This window comes from Rhopilema esculentum, unplaced genomic scaffold (assembly GCF_057945365.1).
Source record: "Rhopilema esculentum isolate cy_ngs unplaced genomic scaffold, ASM5794536v1 HiC_scaffold_23, whole genome shotgun sequence".
In the NCBI taxonomy this organism is placed as follows: domain Eukaryota; kingdom Metazoa; phylum Cnidaria; class Scyphozoa; order Rhizostomeae; family Rhizostomatidae; genus Rhopilema; species Rhopilema esculentum.
The window spans coordinates 1,211,421-1,231,998 of NW_028300834.1; the positions used below are offsets into that span (position 1 = coordinate 1,211,421).

A 20,578-nucleotide genomic window follows, 5' to 3' on the forward strand; every position below is an offset into this window, starting at 1 on the left:
GGAACCAATCATGTTCCACGCCTTTGATGCCATAGTGAAGCATTATTGCTAAGTGTATATCATGATCAACAGTGTCGCACGCTTTTTTTAGATCAATGAATATTACAGCCTTGACTTTACTATTATCGATGTTAACGTACCAGTCATGAGTGGATTTAAGCAAATATGTTACGACCGAGTGTAAACCTCGGAAGTTCGACTGATGCATGTACAGATGCTTGTTTCTATCAAGGTGATTATATAGCTGATCATATACTAGAGTTCGTAGAACATTTGACTGATTTTGCACATTTAGAGGTATTTCGTGATAGTCTTTCAGGCTATGGGATCCAAATTCAAAAATTCTAAAAATAAATGTTTGTGACGTCATACCTTTTTGAACTCTCTTCCCAATCATTGCCGCACAAGCGCACAATCACTATAAAAAGCCTGGGTCGGGTTTGCGCCATCATAGCGCAACCTGGACTCTACTTGCGCCATCTTAGCGCTACTTCTTTCTTTCCCTCGTGCTAAAATAGTGAGCTGACGAACTCTCTCAAAGCCGAAAATGCAGATCTTTGTAGCTGCACGCGAAACATCAACGCTTGACGTATGCCCAAATGCTACTGTAGCTGATCTCAAAGAGATATTGGCATTCACAACCGGGGTTACTACTGATGAGCAAGTTTTAACATTCGGAGGCCATCCTCTCGACGGTGAACAGACCTTGGCCGAAAATGGAGTCAATGCACTGAGTACGATTTCTCTCAGCGTTGCTCTCCGTGGAGGTAGGCTTTATTAAATACAACTAATTCATGGCTTTTAAAGTGGATTTTTTATCTCTAAATACAAACTTTGATTACTTCCACATGACCTCCATTTGAAAAAAAACAAACTTGCCTCATTCTTCTAGGCCTAGTTTTTGGAAAAATAACAAGTACATGTCAATAAATCAATTTTTTCTTTTGAAAGGGCGTTTTCTTAATCCATTCTTTTAAACTCAACTAGTAAATTCACATTTCCTTTCAACATACAAAATTTAACTCGTATTATAACAAGGTAACAAGAGAACAAAAAAGCTCAATGTTAGATATTACAAAAAATGAAATTTGTAGGGGATTTGTATGAACTGATAGAGAAGAGAGTACTCCATTCATGTGGAGATTCCCCTCATTTTCTAGTTTAAATAATCTAGACCCTGTTTACGCATGAAAAATGGGAGCGATCCAGTTTTGATATGGTTTGGGATTGTTCCCCAAATTTTGCAAACGTTTACAATGGATCAGTCCCAAAATATATTGTGTTTGCACTGGATCGATCTTGGATTGAGTCCCATGGCTTTTTACGCCCTTTTGAAAAGAATGGTCATGTGTATTGCTTATGCCATCTACAACACAAAGAAAATATTGCCAAATTTATAGGATGGCTGAGAAGAAAATGGCTTCAAATTTGAATGGTAGCAACAGAATGGGAGCGATGAAAGGGGCCATTCTCCTCAATATCATGATGGAGTATCATTATAAATTGGAGCCTGTTTGCTAAGTTAATCAATAAAGTTGTGATAAATATCTTCCCCCATCTTGTTTTGTATTTTCCATCTTGTGGGCAAAGAGGGCACGCAAGATATGACCAAATCAGGGGCTGACACTTGGTCAAATAAATTGGAGCCTGTTTGCTAAGTTAATCAATAAACTTGTGATAAATATCTTCCCCCATCTTGTTTTGTATTTTCCATCTTGTGGGCAAAGAGGGCACGCAAGATATGACCAAATCAGGGGCTGACACTAGGTCAAATATTGGGGGGGGGGGCAAGCCTATTATTTTAATAAGATGATGTCACATTTCCCATTGTTTTAGAACAAAAGACCATTCCCCCCCCAAGTGTCCGTCATTGGACTAAATGTCAAAGCACCGTGCTCAAAGCACCCCAATCTGGAGAAAACATTAGCTTCATTTCCTATCCGTGCCAATTTGGGAAGAATCCCAAACTGGAACGCTCTCCAAAGCAAACCCAAATTGTTACAGATAGCAGATCGATCCAGAGCATTCCTGTGTAAACAAAAGGCTGATCTGTACCAGTTTAGGATTAATCCTGGCCTGGATTGATCCTGTGTAAACAGGGTCTTATTGCTGTTTTGTTAAGGAAGTTACTGGCTCTAGCAGAACTGTTTTTGGAGGGGATGGCGCCTTTGCTAGTATCAATGCATAGCAAAATACAATTGCAACACTACTGTGGGGACTGGGGATACTAAGTGTGGGGGACAACAGCTTTCGAAGTTCATTGTGAGATGCTTTCATTTTACCTTTCTGAAATTTCTTTAAACCAGCCTTAAGCTATTGCTATTAAACTTTATTTGCTATAATAAAGTGTGCTATAAGTTGCCAAAACTTTGCATTATATAATAAAAATTCTTCACAAACCTCTAAGAGGTCTATTTTAGCAAACCTCCAAAGAAGGGTTGGCCAAGAGTCAATTTCTTTTTTGTATTAGTTCTTTGTAATTTTAAGCAGCTCAAAAACAATCCAAACCAGAGCATTGTTTTACCTAATAATAATAGCAGGGGGTTTTGCCCCCACAGGCTTCATTCTTGTCTCCAAAGTGAAGAGAAAAATCCCCATTAACAACCTGATTCCAGGCACCCCATTTTTATTTGTTGCCTCTGTATAAGGTAACTTGAGAAATGATGTTTTTGATTTTGTTCAAAATCACATTTCAACTTGTTAAAGCTAACCAAAACCATTAATAAAAGAACAAGATATATAATAGTAAGTTTTCATTTTTCACTTAAAGGCAAAAAAGAAAACGGCAACATTATTAAGAATTGAATATTCTTATTCCTTTGCAGGTTATACCTATGCCTTGTTCTTTTGAAGAAATGTTTTGATAAATTTTAAGAATTTTTCCAGGGCAGCCTTTGGAAACAAAATGATATGAGGCTCACACAGTTTATACTGCTGTGTACCCCTTCTCCCTGCTCCAATTAAACATGACATATACTTTAGGCTTCAAAGCTTTTCACAAGAATTTTTTTATATTTTTATTTGTGGTTTTTAAGCCTAGGTTTCTCATGTTTATTCTTTTGATGAATGAGAAAAAACTTTTTCCACTAATGCTTCCTCAAAATTTGTTGGGAATGAAGGTCTTCAGTTGAAAAACTTGAATCTTATTTATGAAGGCCCAAGCACCAAGTTTGATGGATTTGAAAAAATGCAGATGTTTGGCCATTTTTTTGAAGAAAGAAATAAAGAAAAACTATTTTAATCATTCATCAATCTAATGCCACAAACAAAAATGCCCAAGGTTGTGGAGTGAATCAAGTGTTTTAATCAAGGATGATTACGCTTTTCACAGTTTTTATGTGACATCCAATTCAATACAGTCTCTCAAATACATGGTTAGAGAGACTAAAGGAAAAAGTTGTTGGAGGGGACTTGTTGGCTGCTTGGCGTATATTGAAGTTTAAAATTTTCTTGAAAAACTGACCAGATTTATAGTAATTGTTTATTTTGCAACAGTAGGTTTTTGTTAGTTTTTCTGAAAAGTTTCTATCCACTGTTCTTATAACCACGGCAAAAGTACTCACAAGAAGTCAAGTAGATTAAAGGATGGTGGCAAATGTGCAAAGTTTATTTACATTTGCTGAGCAGTGGGAGCTTAATTGACTTCTTCCTTTTATATTGATGTTGCTTTATATGATAAATAAATGTTGCTTTTTTAGGTAAGGTTCACGGTTCCTTGGCTCGTGCTGGTAAAGTTAAAGGGCAGACACCTAAGGTAAGAGTTGTGAATATTATTAGTGGTGAGTTAATGATTTTTGCTTTAATTCTCCAGATTCCAGACATCTAAAGGACTGTGCTTGCCCAATGATTTTAAAATTGCTATCACTAAATGTTTTGGCATACATTTGCTTAACTGCATAGGCAACATGTTTGTTTCTCTCTTAGACTTTTCAACTAGGTGAGAGAATTGCAGTTGCTGATTGGTCAAAAACAAGATGCAAATGAATCATTCTATGCTTTGCATTACTTTTAATCTGAACCTGAATATGAATTTCTGATTATCTTTATTCTTTATACCATATTTTTACTCTGAGAAATTGGAACTAAAATTTTCTGAAGTGTACTACAGGCCTGGCTGTAAGAGCAGTAAACAGCTCTCCTAGTAGTATTCAGGTGAGCTATAACAATAAAAAACAAAGGAAAAATTGATTTCAAGGAGAGCAAATTTGCTTTTTAGAACAATTTAGGAGAGCAATCTCTAGCTCCCCTCCAGTGTTTGAGGAGAGCCTGGAGGGGAGCAAGAGTTATGGCTCCCCTCAAATGGCCAGGCCTGGTACTATTTTCTGCTTCTCCGTGCTAACTTCAAAGATGTAATTATACTGTCCTTCAGTATCCTTGAGTAATAATGGTTGTTTTTCAGGTTGACAAACAAGAGAAGAAGAAACCAAAAACAGGCAGAGCAAAGAGAAGACAGCAGTACAACTCCCGATTTGTCAACTATGTCCAAAGCTTTGGACGAAGAAGGGGACCAAACTCAAATGCCCAATAAATGTAGTTGATGTTGCTCATGAAAAATAAATTGTAAGACTACATGTAATTTTCCTTCTGTCTTACCTTCCTGGTATTGTACACTGTTTCTTCTTTAGGGTCTTCTTTATATACTAGAGGGTATGAATTGCAGTTATTGTTCTAAGGCTATTTCCAACCTGTAAAGTACATAGAGCCTGCATTTACTAATTTTCTGATTAATATCCTCCAACTGGCATTTGAATCTCTGGGTACTTGCCAAAGATTAAGATCAGATTAATCTATTGCAATTTGATTGTGATGCAATTCAAAAATGCTAACATTAGTTATTTGACTTGAAAGTAATTTGAAAAGTTTGAAAGGTACTAAGTTATTTGAAAAGTTTATAAAATTTAATGCAATCCACTCTCTAAGAATTTTGGATACAGTAAGTCCAGGTAATTCAAAGATGCTTTTTGACAAGAAAGCAATATAGAAAAATGAGTTTGTTAATGGAGTTGTTAGAAATGAGCCAGCTTCAGTTGACAAAATGAGCCAGTATCATTGTATTAATTTAAATTTTGAATTATAGTTGGCTGAAGTCAGTGTTGTTATGACCTATGTTTATGGAATGGGAAACCTCAAATTAAGTCGAAATGAACCTGGTTCAGTACCTTTTACAGTTTTTTTCAAATTTTTTTCAGCAACAAAACACAAAAAATGCCAAGAAATTCCATCAAATAAAATTTTAGGAAATGACACTTTGTACCAATGACAACATAGTTTCAAAAGTTACTTATTCAGTAAATATGAGTATAGTTATTCAACAATAAGGTTGTACTTGCAAATTATACTGGATTTTAAAAGCTTTGACCAATTGAGTCAGCAAAGATAATTTCCCACTGTACACAAAGCAATCTCTCATGGTACAGTGTCTCGCTGCATAGTGGTGTAAGTCATTTGTATACATGAGATTTGTAGACTTTGTCTTTATCTAGAAATAGATAAATTACTTGGCATCCAATTTCCAAATTTATTTGGTAAGCTGAGAAGATCAACCCACAAATTCCTTAGTTCTACGAAAAACAGACCCCGGGTCTCACAGAAAAGAATACTAAACTTTTAATGAATTATCAGTTTTAGGTGTATACAGCTGAAAAATGCAGAACAAAACTCGAAATTAGCGAATCCTGCATTTACTTGCGGTCTATTTTGATTTACCTAAAATCCCAGTCGAATCAAGATTTTTAAACTAGTTCTTCTAAGTTGTTCTTGAGTTCCTAACTCATCTTTCAAAAATCATTTTGAAAAAAAACTTATTTTGGAAAAATTAAGCTAAGAAGTGAATGCAGAACGTATTACACAATCGCATCAACTTTAACAGGAGGTTCGATAACCCGATAGATTTGGTTGTTAAAGCCTAAAATTATTCTTGACCAACCAGTGCAATGGATTTCGAATGTTTTGTCTTATGTTTTTCGAAAATTTTCGCGTCTGACACTCGGCTTTTTCAACTTAATTAGTATCTCGATTAAAGTCAGTTGCTCTTGACAACAGCGTATAAATTTCGGCAAAGTTCTGTTATTGGAACCAGCAAAGCAAAGAGGAATGAGTTGTAAAGCTGTTTATTTCTCTTTGTTTATTTGTTTGGAACTTGTTTGCAAATTAATGGAAAGATTTTGCATCATGGTGCGGTTAGCTCTGTTTCATATTTGTAGTGTCTTCGGCTCTTTTACTCAATTTTGATCATGTGAGTAAGCTAACACGAATTGGTAAGCATGTCAATGAAATATCTTCGTATTAATTTCTATGTTTTTAGTATTGTGCGATCACCAAATGGAGTTTTGTACATATGTGGCAGTTACCAAGAGAAATTGAAAATTCATTCATTCAAAGTTTTACATGTCAGTTTATACTGTGGGCAGTACTGGTTTAAAAGTTTTTGCAAAGGCAGTTAGTTTATGTGTCAGGGCCCACGTCAAACTTTTCTTGCTAACTGTAGGTATCAAATCCCCCTTTAGGTATTAAATAGGTAACCCCCTTTTTGGCCCCCTCCCCCCCCCCACTTAAGAATCAGTGGCGCAGGCCCTGTGTGTGCGAGATTTTAGTAAGTTACTCGAGTTCTTAATAGGCGTTAGTAGTTTGAGAGTTTTTGCTAAGTTAGTTTGTGAAAGAGATTGCAAGAATTAACTCACTCAAATTCGTAAGTGTCAGCTTTAATACTGTAGGCATTTGTAGTGTCAAAGTTCTTGCCAGTAGGCCTAAGTTTGTGTAACAGATTTGAGATTTCAGTAAGTCTTTTTCGAGTATTAGGAATTTAGTTTGTTGTTTCAGCACTAGCAAGGAGTTCCGGGTGTGGTTTCTTCAACTAAGTAAGTGAGTGAATATAGAGGGAAAATAATTCTGCAATGTGGATGAGGTTTTTCTGTTTGTTTATGAGAACTTAATTGCTCATCTTACTAGACTTTGTGTTTACAGGGGCACAGAAAGCAGGTGAACAGCAGATCCAAAACGATCCTGAACTGTTAAAAGAAGAATAACATTCTGCACGAATTTAGTAATTCAATTCGCAAATTCTTGCTGTATTTGTATTTCAAGAGCGTTTGATCACTAAATTCAAGTTTGCTTTTTTATTTTAATTTCTGGTGCTGCGAATTGAATATAACAGAATATTTCTACAATGGCGCGTTTCAGTAACTTCTCCCTGCTTCTAAGTGAAGGAGAACAAAGACGAATATTTTAAACAATGTCTTTGTACGTGTAAGATTTGAGTCCTCGATTCTAAGTGTGATTTGGCAGCTATAAAGAATATAGGGTCCTGTTTAAAAACCAATTGAGGATAGGGGAATTGAATAAGGGAAGCGATAGACCCTCCTGTGAAGTTTTTCAGAGGCAGTTTCTCTGAAATAGTGACGGTAGTAAAGAATTGTTACGAACATTACCCCCCCCCCCTCTCTGTTTCTCTATAATTAGGAATCCTTTCAACTAAGAATTGATAGGTGGTGGTCCTTACGTCAACTATAAGGAATCGAAATAGCAGTTCTGCACAGAATGCGGCTGTACAAAATGATGAAAGGCCTCACTGAACCAAGATCAACTTTTACATAAAGGGATTCTTCGTATTTTGACCCCTAGTGTCTTCTAGTTGCGCATTGGGACTCCTAGCTCTTAGATCTCAGTGTCTTTTATCATTGTCCGCTTTTTTTAGGACCAGTAAATCTTTGACTTCTTTTTTAATTGTTTTGCCTTTCATTTGTTAGTTTAACCTCCTACCCTCAAGCCTAGCAAGAGGTTCCTTTAACCCCCGTTTACAGCCACTTGAATGACATAGTAGTCTTTATTGAATTCTGTACGTCTCCTTTGGGGTTCAAACGTAATGAATTGTAAGGCAAAAAAAATCGCACTTGGGAAAGTTGTTTTCAACAACAATCATGCACAGCCTTTCATTGATTATATATTAGCAGTGGCATTGCAAGACTACAAAGGAAGAATGTATGGTTTACTTGAGTCATCAAACAAAAAATAATTAGTAGATAATGCCACCAGAAACGCGGCTTTAAAAGGAGCTAGCATTGACTGGAACAAGTCAATGCCAATTGGTGCCAAACAAACGCTGTCAACCACAGCCAAAACTAAGGTGAGTGAGTTCTGCATTAACATATGTTCAACCTTCAGCTACCAGAAAAAACTACTACAAATATCTACGAAAGAAAATATTGATATACGTAACTGAACATACTGAACAGCAAAAGAGAAAGATATATTTCTACCTTATTTCTTTGAAGTTGTATTAGGCTTATTAATCAATGATATAAATTTGTAAATTAAGAAACATTTTAATGATATTCAAGGGTTTTATGGTAGATTTGACACCGGTATATGTTGCTTCTTGCTAAAATAAACAATGAATCTAGCAACATCAGAGTATAATGAAAGATGCACGAAGCAGGAAAAACGAAATGCGGACTAACTAGAATTAGTTGAGGAAAAAACACAGAGCGAAAATCGGGCAGAAAACAGAGCGAAGAAAAGTAGATAAAAAGGAAGTAAAGCAAAAGTTGACCAAAGAACTTGAAAAATGACAGACTGACTAGCTTAATGTAGATGAAATAGGGGAGGGTAAAATGTAGGCTGAAAAAGTGTCATGGAACAGTGTGAATGAAAAAGAAACAATGTTATGGACCGAACAGTTAGTAAACGAAGTAAAGAAACAGCTCTACCATTCCCATTCATTTTATTCACTCGTCGGAACCTTGAAACTAGACCAAAGCTGTCCAGTTTATAGATTTGAAATTTTTCTCATGAAAAATTTGATGAGAAAATTTTGTTTGTTTTCGCTTTAAAAGTGTAATTTCTTCACTAGGTCATACGAGTTGACCTTATTTAGCTAGTTGCAACTCTCCTTTAGAAAGAGAAAAGTTATGATAGATGTAATTTGTTTCCATGGACAGCAATCACTTTGTTTTTCTCTAACGCTTAAAAACATATACAAACAGCCTCAAGATTCAACAGTCAATTTAATCTGCTTTAGTGCTTTGACATCGAGTCATGGGCAGATTTTCTTTTGAAATTTACCCTTTTTTAATTTTATGTTTCACACCTGATTTTCATATTTTTGCTATTCAAGATGTTTTTTCCTGTTTAGAACCAAAACATGATGGCTATATCATTATCAAATATTAAAATGAAAGCGCAATTATTGCACAGAGACTTCTAACAGAATAAATCCATTCTATCTCCTTGAAGTTCCTATTAAAACAGTTTTGTGCAATGAAAACAGTGGCAAAGTAGACATATTAACAGTATTAGAAAAGGCTAGACTTTGTTGCATTCAGCATTTACCAAATTTTATTGACATATGACCAAAAAATTTTAATAGTGCAGATTCCAGAGCAGTGGTGTTGTTGCTGATTCTATAAAGAGATGTTAAAACATAGTGAGGTACAATCGTTCTAAAACATAAAAATATTTAAATATAATGTATAGGTTTAAATATGCTATAAATGAGCAACAACTCCATGACAGGACGATTATAAACATCGAGCTAGGAGGCTGGGTAGTCTGCGGCGCTGACTTTCTTATTGTGAACATTTCTTCTTCCGACCAAATATGCCCCCAAAAGCCCCCTAGATGCATCCTTGATAAGTCTCTCCCTTTTAAGGAATGCTCTACCACATTGGTTCCTCTTCCAATGTTTGAAGACATCCTTTCCCTTAGGTAAAGCCATCATTTATACTTGCTTGAATCATGTATGGCTTTTCTAAATCAAAAGCCATTCTGAAAGAACAACGAGGCATCCATTTTATACTTGATTGTTTAAAGCCATGTAAGTGTCTGGAGCGCTAACCCGAAAACGACTCCTGTACATCCTCAATGCTTTGCCAAACCTCTGACGGGTTTGCAAATGTGTCTAATTAAAACACGATTTTGAATATTAAAACAAAACCAAATTTTCTTACATCACGTTTCAACAATCATAATTTCAAAGGCTATCATTCGGAAAATTTGTATGGCATCTTCTGATATAACTCAAGTATCGATTTGATCTCTTACAACAGGAAAGCTTTTATGCTAATGTAGAGAAAACCAATTTTTTATGTAAATTAAAGATCTTCTGTGTTTGATGTTTAGAGTTACAATAAATTGATTGAAATAAACAGATTGCTACTATTCTATGCATAGTTGTAGCTAAGTAAAGGGAATGTCTGATAAACGAAATGTGGTATGAGATTGCGGAAGCTTTCAAAAGCTTGCATTGTGCTTGAAGTCCTGTTTGAAGGATGCAATATGCTTTCATAAACTTGTTATCAAGAAAAGGGTGTCATAGAAGCCACAGCCTAGCAATTCTATATGTAAAATTAATTCTATATTCCTTGGTAACCAAATAAGCAAGTGTCATGTTAGGTTTAATACGAAATCGATTTTTTGTTATTAGTTTGTTGTTCTTTGTAGCTGGTTTGAAAAAGTTTCCACGAATTAAACACTTAATTAAAAGAAGCTACGGAACTTTTAAATAAGTGATTGAAGAAAGCAAAACATGTTCTCTTTGTTCTTCTTGTCGGCATTTCATTCATAAAACAAACTCAAAATTATGTGCTGCTTCTTAGCAAACAGTCTTTGTTTGAAAGGGAAGTCAACAAGGTCACTCTTGCTGACCTCTGCTTCATTTGTGACATGGCAAAATGCATTGTGTTGTTTTGCATTTTTGCGATCGTTATAAAAGACCATTGCGACCGAATCCAAAACTTTTAGAAGACAACTGCTGCATCTTTGGTAAGGAGTTTAAAGAAGGTGACTATCTAGCATTTTACAATTGCGTTAGTAGCTATGTTAAAAAAAGCAATGTTTCCAATTCTATGTTTATGTCTTGCATGTATTTTCTTGATGCCAATAATCGTTTTGACATATAAACATTTCTAGCTGATCCTTATCTTCTCCTGTTGGAATTGCAACAATGATGACTTTTGCAGTTTTTGTTGTGTATGCTTTTGGATTGTTCATGACCGTTAAGTCGGGTAAGTTGATTTTGTCTGCTTTTCTACAGCATATTCAATATATTTTTAAAACATTATAATCAACGCTCTGACTGGTAAGGGAATATATACAAGTTTTATTCTTGCAATGAAAATTTCCTTTCATTCAGAAACAAACATTTGCTTCATTCATTAAAAAATTTTTACTCCTTAAAAAGACAAGTAAACAGAAATCTTTTATTCTTCTAAGACACTACCCTTCATCGTCCTATCAGATAGCTAATGCAGGGCCCACGCCACAAATTTCAAGGTGAAGGGGCCCTGTTCTATAAATCGAACTTGAATTTAGTGCTTCAAGACAGGGCCTCTATGGAAATGTTTTTGCTTACCAAAAAGTAGGGGATCATGGCCCTTCCGGCCCCCTGGTGACGTGGGTCCTGCATTGGTTTTTGGGTAAAAGTTTGATCTCAAAGTGTGCGTGTTCCTTGTCTTGACAAATTGGCTACCAGTGTTGAAAAAAACTTTTGCTAGTAATGGATGAAGATAAGACTCTGAAATACAATGCAAGTGGTAGCCATTTTATTATATTTCAGACTTTGCTGGTGAATGTCTCTTTGCCCACAATGTGGCAAGAGGCCAGCATGAAGATACACCAGACCTTACATGGGATGCAGACCTTGCAACCTCTGCTGAAAGCTATGCCCAAAAATTGGCATCAGATAACCAAAAGTCAGGTGGCAGCAGTTACCTTATGGACCATTCACCGGCAGCAGGACGCGACTATGGGGAGAATATCTACATTGGCAATTCAGGAGGGCTTGATGAGAGGAAAATTGCCAATGCCATGTATTTCTGGTAATAATTCAAAATGTAAAATGCATCATCATAAATGTTATGTAGCGTATAGCAATCACATAATTTTTAGCGTTCACTAATTTTTAGCGTTGCAACGAATAATCGATAAAAATGTAGAAAATAAGAAACACCACAAAACACCGAGAACAAACAACAATAAGCACAGGCAAATTAATAATAGCTAATATTTCGCCCGGTCATACAGGGCTTCAACAGGGCTTCATCAGAGCAAAAGTAAACGGGCTAATCAATTTACAAATTTGAGATTAACGATCTTGGAGTCGGATTGGTGGGTGTGGAATGGTGTGAATACAGCGCAGCGGAGAAGAAACAGGTAATGAAACTAGAAGCTGCAAGGGTGGCGAGTGATATGAGCAAGTGTGTTGTGGTGCCAGAATGAAAGTGCAATGACGATGGATGACGGTAATAATAACAATCAAAATAAAGAAAGATTATTTTTGATTATGACAAAAAATAGTTGTAATATCAATAATATTTAGGTGGTAGAAAAATAATGACATCGTAAGTGCTGTAAGGTTAACGGTTAGTGGTTCTGTTCATGCCGTCGGGTGTGAGAGAGTTTCCCAAACCAATGAAGCATTGCTCTTTGGCTCTTCGAGCACTCTAGCATTTGTCATTAAGTTGCAGTGTAATTGTGAGCTCATAGTGTGGTTATTGATTGTATGTTCTAGGCTGCTAAAGTATTAAACCATGATTTGATACCTAAACTCTTGTAAAGAGTTGAATAGCCAAGATTCAGCTATTATATCTACTAGAAGGTTATTTTATCCCTAAAAGCCTTCTCTGTTATCGCTGATCATCTATTATCTTAAAATGCGCCCCTATTTATGCATCACAAGCCACAAGTTTGCTCAGCATTAAGCGCTTTGCCTGTTTACTGTTAGGTACTTGACAAAAAAGTGGGGATGCAGGAAATTTCTAATAAAGGGGGAGGAGTTTAACAGAATGGATAAATGTCATGAAAATATTTTGTTATAATATGACGCATTTTAAATGCCTGAGAATCTGTACAATTTTCCCTTACTGAGATGTGCTATCTTAACAAATCGAGTCTGAAGATAACCAAGATGTTCCAATGCGATTAAGAGAATCCTACAAAAATGACAATAACAAATCAATAAGATTTTCTTAGTTTGCACCTAAGAGGAAATCATTTGCATTTTCAGGTACCGAGAAGGCATTAAGTACAATTATGAAAGCATTGCTCCATGGACCTCTACCGGCCACTTCACACAGGTATGAAAAATGCTATTTATCTCGTAAAGGTCCGCGTTAATGTTTCCAATGTTTAATAAATCAAAGCCAAGGCTGAATGGAAATCTAATATGGTTGGCTACACTGAATCCTCTTGCTACATTTTTCCACACTTTGTTTGATGATGATTTGAATATCGGTTTAGTTGCTTTGTCCTTTACAGAAACCTTCAAAGGTTTATAAGGAAAGAAAACTCGTTTAAAAGCAAATTTTTAACTGTGTTGGCTCTCAGCATGAATTCTACGAATCACCAATGAACAAACGTTTGATTTGACAAATTATTGCAAGCAGCAATTTAAATGAAATATGACGCATAGACATTCTATTTGAATATCAAATTTAGCTTGAAGTGGTGTTTGAAAGTGAACAAGACAGAACACCATGGAACTGCCATAATTTTCACTGCTAGAAAGTAACAAAAATATCTTAAAGCACATTTGATGTTCTATTAGCATCGAATTTTGATATCCAACTGTAGTATTGATGTCCTAATTCCAAGGATTCATATCTGTAGCATTAATAGTAAAAGAATCATGTCTGTAGCAAGGCTGTAATGCTAAAGATATACGTAATATGAATGGTACGTGATATTATGCTATTAAATGCCCATTATTGGCTTACCTGTGCCTTTCTAAAAGGAGATGAATCACGATTGAGGAAGAAATATATTGAGCACAAATTTCAATATCGTCGCAGATTTAAAGACCATATCTAGCAGAAGTAAGGATGTTACGATTTCAACGCACAGTGCTCTCCAAAAGTCGCCATTTACTTCTTTAGGGGAAATTAAGCTTATATTCAGTTATTCGAGATAGATTCATAAACGAAAACAATCTTCACTCAGGTCATCTGGAAATCAACTACAACTGTTGGCTGTGGAAAAGCACTTTATTACAAGAACTTAAGAATACACACAATTATCGTGTGCCAGTACAAACCAAAAGGCAACACAAGCATGCAATTTCTTAAGAACGTCATGAAATTGAAGGCAGGAGGTAGATATTAGTTCTGTTACTTGGGAGATATACTTTCTATTTTGAAAGCAAAGCGACATTCATACTTTGCTAGTCACTCTTAAAAGTGCTAAGCCTTTATAGCTTGATAATTTGTTAATCATTTAAAAAAGAAGGCGAGTGCGATTGTAAATTCAATTAATTCATTTAAAGTAATGAAGATGTAAAATCTTTCTATTAAGAATGTTTGACGCAATTTGACATGATCACAGTGCGAAAAAATTATCATATGTTAAGAACAACTCTCGTTAATGTCATTTAATTATAATATGAAACTTCAATCTGTTTTAGGAAAAGAAAGTCTCTCCGTTGAAGAGCTAACAGGCACAGGTAAAATCAAGCTGTAATTTGCTTCTGCTCAACCAACAATATTATCGGCCAGTCAATGATTGAAGTTAATGGAAACTTTCTCTTAGTGATTTCTCACCAGAATGCTTTCTATTTTTCATTTACAGTAATCGAAATAAATCATATTCCACATGTTAGTCTAAGAAGCTTTTCTATGCTGAGCTCATTATAAAGTAATTATTATTGTTGGGAGGGGGATGGTGGAGGGTGCGAATTGGTAAAAAGCTTTCATTCGGTAAAAGGCATTTTCTCGTAGTCAGTAGTAATCAAATAACGCCAAGATCTTACTTTATCAATCTCTTTATCTTCTTTTTCTTAAAGATAAAGTCCTAATTTTAAAAAATGGGCGTTTACATCATTTTCCAGTAAACTGAAGGGTGTGGCACAAAAAATTAAACTATTATCCAACACCCTCCACCGATTCTTGCAACTTAAATCCGTCCCTGCCCGTAAATAGGTATATTTGTAAACAATTTAGCATTTGGTCAATGCTTTAATGATTCCACTTCTGGTCAGTGTCTAAATAAGACTTCTCCACAAGAAAAGACTAGTTAAAGAGTATTCTCAAGGAAGTTGAAAACGATGTTTAAAGATGCCAAACAACTTAACGCAAATGCTAATAGCATTATAAAATACCAAGAAAATATCGATAGATCTTTTGCTTGTCTTATAATTTAGAAAGGAATTTTTATTTTGATTATTATGTTTAGCTGGAGGTGCAGTTGGTGGCTGTGCTGGAATTGATCTTGTACCACTGGCTTGCAATGGCATGAAACCATACTGCAACGACGCCAGCAACCCGTTCCTCACAAACTATCTTCAGAAAAATTGCAAAAAGACCTGTTATTGTTAAACAGTAGGTTTTTTCCAAACATTCGTTATTTGTTTCTCTTTGATATCCTCTGTCAATCGTTGTAGCGCTTTCAGCGTCTACTTCGACGTGCAATCTTCAAATTTTTAGTTACCAAAGGTTTATTTGCTTAGGTCATCTGGTCGAAGCCAGCAATGTTTTTTATTGTACGTTGAGTAAAACAATTACGTCTGCTGTCTATTGCAACAAATATAATTCAGTATAAAATTCAGTTTATTACCGCTCTTACTGTTTGAAGAAATAAGGCTTTGGGCTTCCCTTAAAGTTTCAAATGTTAAACTATTGTCGGTTATCAATTATTGTAGACAGCGAAGTCCAGAAACGTGTTAGCTTTCCTCTGGAGAATTTCTTTAGAAACCTTTCTCAGAAAAAAATAAGACGGGGTTGGGGCGTGGCACTTCTTTTGTTTTCATGGCTTTCTACACGGTCAATGACCCTATGACCATCATGCTCTGGTAGGCAGCATAGAAGTTGGTCTCAGAGCCACACAACAGTAAATTTCGCCACTGAACATTTACTTTATTATAAACTTCTTTCAGCTCAGTTCATTGTCTGTGTTTTGCCTTTCCTGAATCCCTTTGTCTTGTAGAGTTAGGTAGATTTAAATGAAATCCTTTAAAAAGTATTCAAAATGCACGATGGGGATAGCTGTAGGTTCACAACAGCTAGTACTTGCCAGAACCCTAACCCGAGTTACCAAATAAATCTTGCTTGCTTGCTTGCTTGCTTGCTTGCTTGCTTGCTTGCTTGCTTGCTTGCTTGCTTGCTTGCTTGCTTGCTTGCTTGCTTGCTTGCTTGCTTGCTTGCTTGCTTGCTTGCTTGCTTGCTTGCTTGCTTGCTTGCTTGCTTGCTTGCTTGCTTGCTTGCTTGCTTGCTTGATTGCTTGCTTGCTTGCTTGCTTGCTTGCTTGCTTGCTTGCTTGCTTGCTTGCTTGCTTGCTTGCTTGCTTGCTTGCTTGCTTGCTTGCTTGCTTGCTTGCTTGCTTGCTTGCTTGCTTGCTTGCTTGCTTGCTTGCTTGCTTGCTTGCTTGCTTGCTTGCTTGCTTGCTTGCTTGCTTGCTTGCTTGCTTGCTTGCTTGCTTGCTTGCTTGCTTGCTTGCTTGCTTGCTTGCTTGCTTGCTTGCTTGGCAGTTTAGGTAATCTACCTTTGAGTTGTTTTGAAATTGCTGGAGCAAGTTTTATATTTTGGCAATGTTAAATGACTCGGACCAGTCGGACTTAGGGAAAGCTGCCCAAACACTAAATGGTTGCTATCACTAGTTCTAACGACCAAAAATATCACAAGAACACAGCAGAATATAGCTACATTTGTAACACAAGGTACCGCATGGCCAAAACTCAATCAGAGACATTGTCACTTAGAAGCATTTTACATTCGTGGGTTTGGTTACTGCAGAATGTAGCACAATGTGATGCTTTAAACCACCGCTTCTCAGATGCTTCTAGTGATTGGCAAAATATTGTTCAAAAGTGCAATAGTTATTCATAGCTGGCAAGTACATCAACTTTTAGTTGGGGTCTCCGGCATTTAGGGATAAAATAACAATAGAATTAACGAAAGGAACAAAGTGTAAATTAATATAGAGCTATAGACAGAAAGCGCCATCTGTTCAAACCAGCACCAAACTATTTCGATCAGCTAAACCATCACAAACAGCCAAAATAATCTTTACTATTTTCATAATTGTTTATCAATCCCAACAGCAACCGACGACCAAGCTTTTCAAATGCAAATTAGGAAAGATTGGCAGTTATCAATGTTTATATTATCAAGGAACAAATTCTTCATGTGATATTTATAAAGCTGGAATATCGTGTTTACACCATTTTTCCTTTTTTAGGACATCACAAGATCATATCATCATTCTACTGTCTGCATTCTTTAGCGATTCATTAAAATTAAGATCTTGAAACATGTTGATGAGTTGTCATTTTTTGTATTTGTCCTTGTCATCAAAAATTTGCGGAGAACCGAATGTGAAAATCTCTGTGAATTGCGATTTTATCCTTAAAATCGTATTTAAAAACTCTACTTGCCAATATTTGCACAATATTGTTATATTTTCCAACATTGTGTTTAGTTAGATTTGGCAAATCTAACAATGTTAGACACAAAGTATAGTTTTTCTTTGCGAAGGTCTAATTTTCTTTTAAATAGCAAAGCTGGTAATAAAAGTTTTTCGTTTCCTGAAGTAGCATTTTGCATTTCCTCTGGTTTCTGTAGAGTAGCAACTAGCAAAGTAATGAGATCTATGAGATAATAAAGTGTATTTTCAGAATTCACGAGTTTGGAATTTTAGTCAACAGAATACCTTGGCATACCTTCAACTGGGCAAAATTAGTCAAATCGAAAACAAATTGGCTGAGATTTAGCAAGTGACCACGGGGGCTCACTTTTAGTTAATAGTGTTTCAGTATCTTGAAAAAGACAAAATAGAAAAATGATGAAAGCGACGAAAATCATTTTATAACTCATCACATCACTAGCATTTGACAATCCATATTAATTGACAATAACAAATAATGTAAACAGTAGGAAATATCTAAGGTTTAATTAAAAATTTAATCAAATCTTTCGTATTTCTTTCATGTTTACATAGGATGGTCTTGTCGATTAACACGGAATGCAAATGAAGGTACATGAATTTTGGTCACATGTTCCTTATATAGTTATTGATGAAGCTGTAATAAGCATGCTCTATCAACAAGCAATCATTTGAAAATGAAAGCCTGTGCTCACAAAGCCATATTTGGACCATTTAGTAACATCATTAAATTTATAGAATTATGATCATTATTTTTGTTATCATTATTATTACTATCACCGATACCTTTCTGCCAATGACAAACGGAAAACGTCTTCCATGAAAACAGATTAAAACTGCTGTGGTTCTTTATCTCTAGTTCCCTATATTCCTTACTACCAGGACGGATTTACCGGGGTTGTGCGACATACTACTCCCACTCAATATTTTTTTACCCTTCAGTAAATTTCGATTCGATTCAGTAAAAAGCATTTTCTGATAGCCAGTAGTAGCAAAATGATGCAAAAAGTTACTTTACATATCTTCTTATCTTCTTTACCTTAAAGATAAAAAATTGAATTAAAAAATAGGCGTTTCCATCATTTTTAAGTTACCTGAAGGGTGTGGCGCCAAAATCTAATCACTATCTAATACTCCCCCAATCTTTGCCGTATAAATCTGTCCTTTCTTACTGCATATCAAAATTTTTAGAGTCTTTATGCGCGTTATGCTCGTATTCTCTCAACTGCAAGTTTCAACTGATGCACCGTTACAGAATTGGATTTCTCTTTCATGAATCTTATAAAGATTACTATCCCCTTTCTGCGTTTTCATGCTCATTTTGCAACAAAGCCATCACCTGTCTTTCCGTGACTTGAGCGCTTTATAAATAGGTAATTAGAAGATTTGAAAGCCCTTGGCATAGCCAGGACGTATTTAACTGGATATACATGTTCAATAGCATAACAGAACTACAAGTTGTCTAAGGTGTAAGTTAAGCAAAAAATGATTGAAACGAGAATAAAAGAATCCATCTGAATTCCAATCATTAACAATTGGTGATGATATTGATATTAAAAAAGATGATAATAAATTATTGGCCTTTTATATAAACAATTCCAAGTTAACAATTCTTTTCAAAATAATCATAAACAATGGAGTAATCTTCTTTGAATTAAATTTGATGTAAAGCTCAAATTTGATACACATATCGCCATGATTGCAAAAAATCTGCTCGCAGCTCAGTACCATTGAAAGATTAGCTGGATTCATTGGGAGCAAAGAAAGAGAATTTATCATTACACATTTATTTTTGTGTAATAATATCATTACACATTTGTCCGATAAAATCCATTAGGCATTCTCTGCTTAATTGCTAAATTAGAAGGCATATTATATGCTACTGCGAACGTAAAACAAGAATAAGATATTATCATCGCTGTTATTCCGCAAAATTGTGTTGTTTGAACTTGCTCGCCAGATCATTTTATGGCGAGAATTAATTTATGATGATATATAAGGAGGGTTCGCCCATACTTATCCACTTTCTTCTCTGGTTAACCCACATGGCTCTAGAAGAAATTTTTCCAATCAGTCATCTTAATTTACTAGCTATGACATCCTTACCAAAAAATTTGTGTAGAGTTTTATCCAAACCAAAAATGTTGTGTAGAGACAATCAGGATTCATTTGAAAGAAGCTAAGGTTTTCATTTTTGATCACCCGACGCCAACTGTTTACGAGAAACGGTACGCTTTTTGTACTTGGAAAGCACATATTTTGTTCCTCTTCTCCTAATTTTTTTCAAAATCTTTTCGATGTTAAATGCTTATGGTGGAGATGTCTTTTTAAAATTTTAGCTTGGGGAGATTTGCATCTTCGGCCCGGTGGCATTTGGCGCACATTCAACAGACAAATAACGAGGAATTAAAATCGTGCTATGCGCGACAATGAATTTCATAATCAGATGCTGTGGCTATTTGCAGATTTTCAGATCAAAAATTTTGCGAGAACCAATCTGTGTATAGCGAGACTTTCCTAAAATTTCCAAAAACGTCTTTTAAAATTCTAAAATTCAATGAAATGAAAACTCTTTACACCTATTAACTATAGGTGCATAATTTTAATTTCATCTATCAGAACCTGCTTTTCAAATAAATTGACAAAATCTTTTCGAGGAGGAAACTTTTAGTATTTACAGAACAGGTCGTAAGTTGAAGATTCTGCGTTTTCATGCTCATTTTGCAACAAAGCCATCACCTGTCTTTCCGTGACTTGAGCGCTTTATAAATAGGTAATTAGAAGATTTGAAAGCCCTTGGCATAGCCAGGACGTATTTAACTGGATATACATGTTCAATAGCATAACAGAACTACAAGTTGTCTAAGGTGTAAGTTAAGCAAAAAAATGATTGAAACGAGAATAAAAGAATCCATCTGAATTCCAATCATTAACAATTGGTGATGATATTGATATTAAAAAAGATGATAATAAATTATTGGCCTTTTATATAAACAATTCCAAGTTAACAATTCTTTTCAAAATAATCATAAACAATGGAGTAATCTTCTTTGAATTAAATTTGATGTAAAGCTCAAATTTGATACACATATCGCCATGATTGCAAAAAATCTGCTCGCAGCTCAGTACCATTGAAAGATTAGCTGGATTCATTGGGAGCAAAGAAAGAGAATTTATCATTACACATTTATTTTTGTGTAATAATATCATTACA

The 20,578-nt window shown here is 35.4% G+C and overlaps 2 protein-coding genes across 3 annotated transcripts; both read left to right on the forward strand.

Annotated features, from left to right (window-relative positions):
* The first annotated feature begins 487 nt into the window (after positions 1-487).
* On the forward strand, positions 488-4,569 carry LOC135690797 (ubiquitin-like FUBI-ribosomal protein eS30 fusion protein). Its single transcript, XM_065208461.2, has 3 exons — positions 488-767; positions 3,699-3,754; positions 4,400-4,569. Exons 1-3 carry the CDS (start codon positions 548-550, stop codon positions 4,526-4,528), a joined length of 405 nt encoding a protein of 134 aa, XP_065064533.1. The 5' UTR covers positions 488-547; the 3' UTR covers positions 4,529-4,569.
* Positions 4,570-7,966: 3,397 nt separating this feature from the next.
* Positions 7,967-17,240, forward strand: LOC135690796 (uncharacterized). Of its 2 annotated transcripts, none has more exons than XM_065208459.2 (8): positions 7,967-8,122; positions 10,906-11,000; positions 11,552-11,813; positions 13,001-13,070; positions 13,933-14,083; positions 14,393-14,431; positions 15,160-15,305; positions 17,161-17,240. In XM_065208459.2, exons 2-7 carry the CDS (start codon positions 10,940-10,942, stop codon positions 15,300-15,302), a joined length of 726 nt encoding a protein of 241 aa, XP_065064531.1. In that variant the 5' UTR covers positions 7,967-8,122; positions 10,906-10,939; the 3' UTR covers positions 15,303-15,305; positions 17,161-17,240. The 2 variants fall into 2 exon arrangements, with proteins under 2 accessions (XP_065064531.1, XP_065064532.1); XM_065208460.2 differs by lacking the exon at positions 7,967-8,122 and adding an exon at positions 10,343-10,776.
* Positions 17,241-20,578: the final 3,338 nt, after the last annotated feature.

Coding starts and splice junctions, on each gene's coding strand:
- LOC135690796 (XM_065208459.2), top strand. CDS start 10,940: ATGATGACTTTTGCAGTTTTTGTTGTGTATGCTTTTGGATTGTTCATG. Junction 13,071..13,932: donor CTACCGGCCACTTCACACAG/GTATGAAAAATG, acceptor ATCTTCACTCAG/GTCATCTGGAAATCAACTAC. Junction 14,084..14,392: donor CATGAAATTGAAGGCAGGAG/GTAGATATTAGT, acceptor AATCTGTTTTAG/GAAAAGAAAGTCTCTCCGTT.
- LOC135690797 (XM_065208461.2), top strand. CDS start 548: ATGCAGATCTTTGTAGCTGCACGCGAAACATCAACGCTTGACGTATGC. Junction 768..3,698: donor CAGCGTTGCTCTCCGTGGAG/GTAGGCTTTATT, acceptor TTGCTTTTTTAG/GTAAGGTTCACGGTTCCTTG. Junction 3,755..4,399: donor TTAAAGGGCAGACACCTAAG/GTAAGAGTTGTG, acceptor GTTGTTTTTCAG/GTTGACAAACAAGAGAAGAA.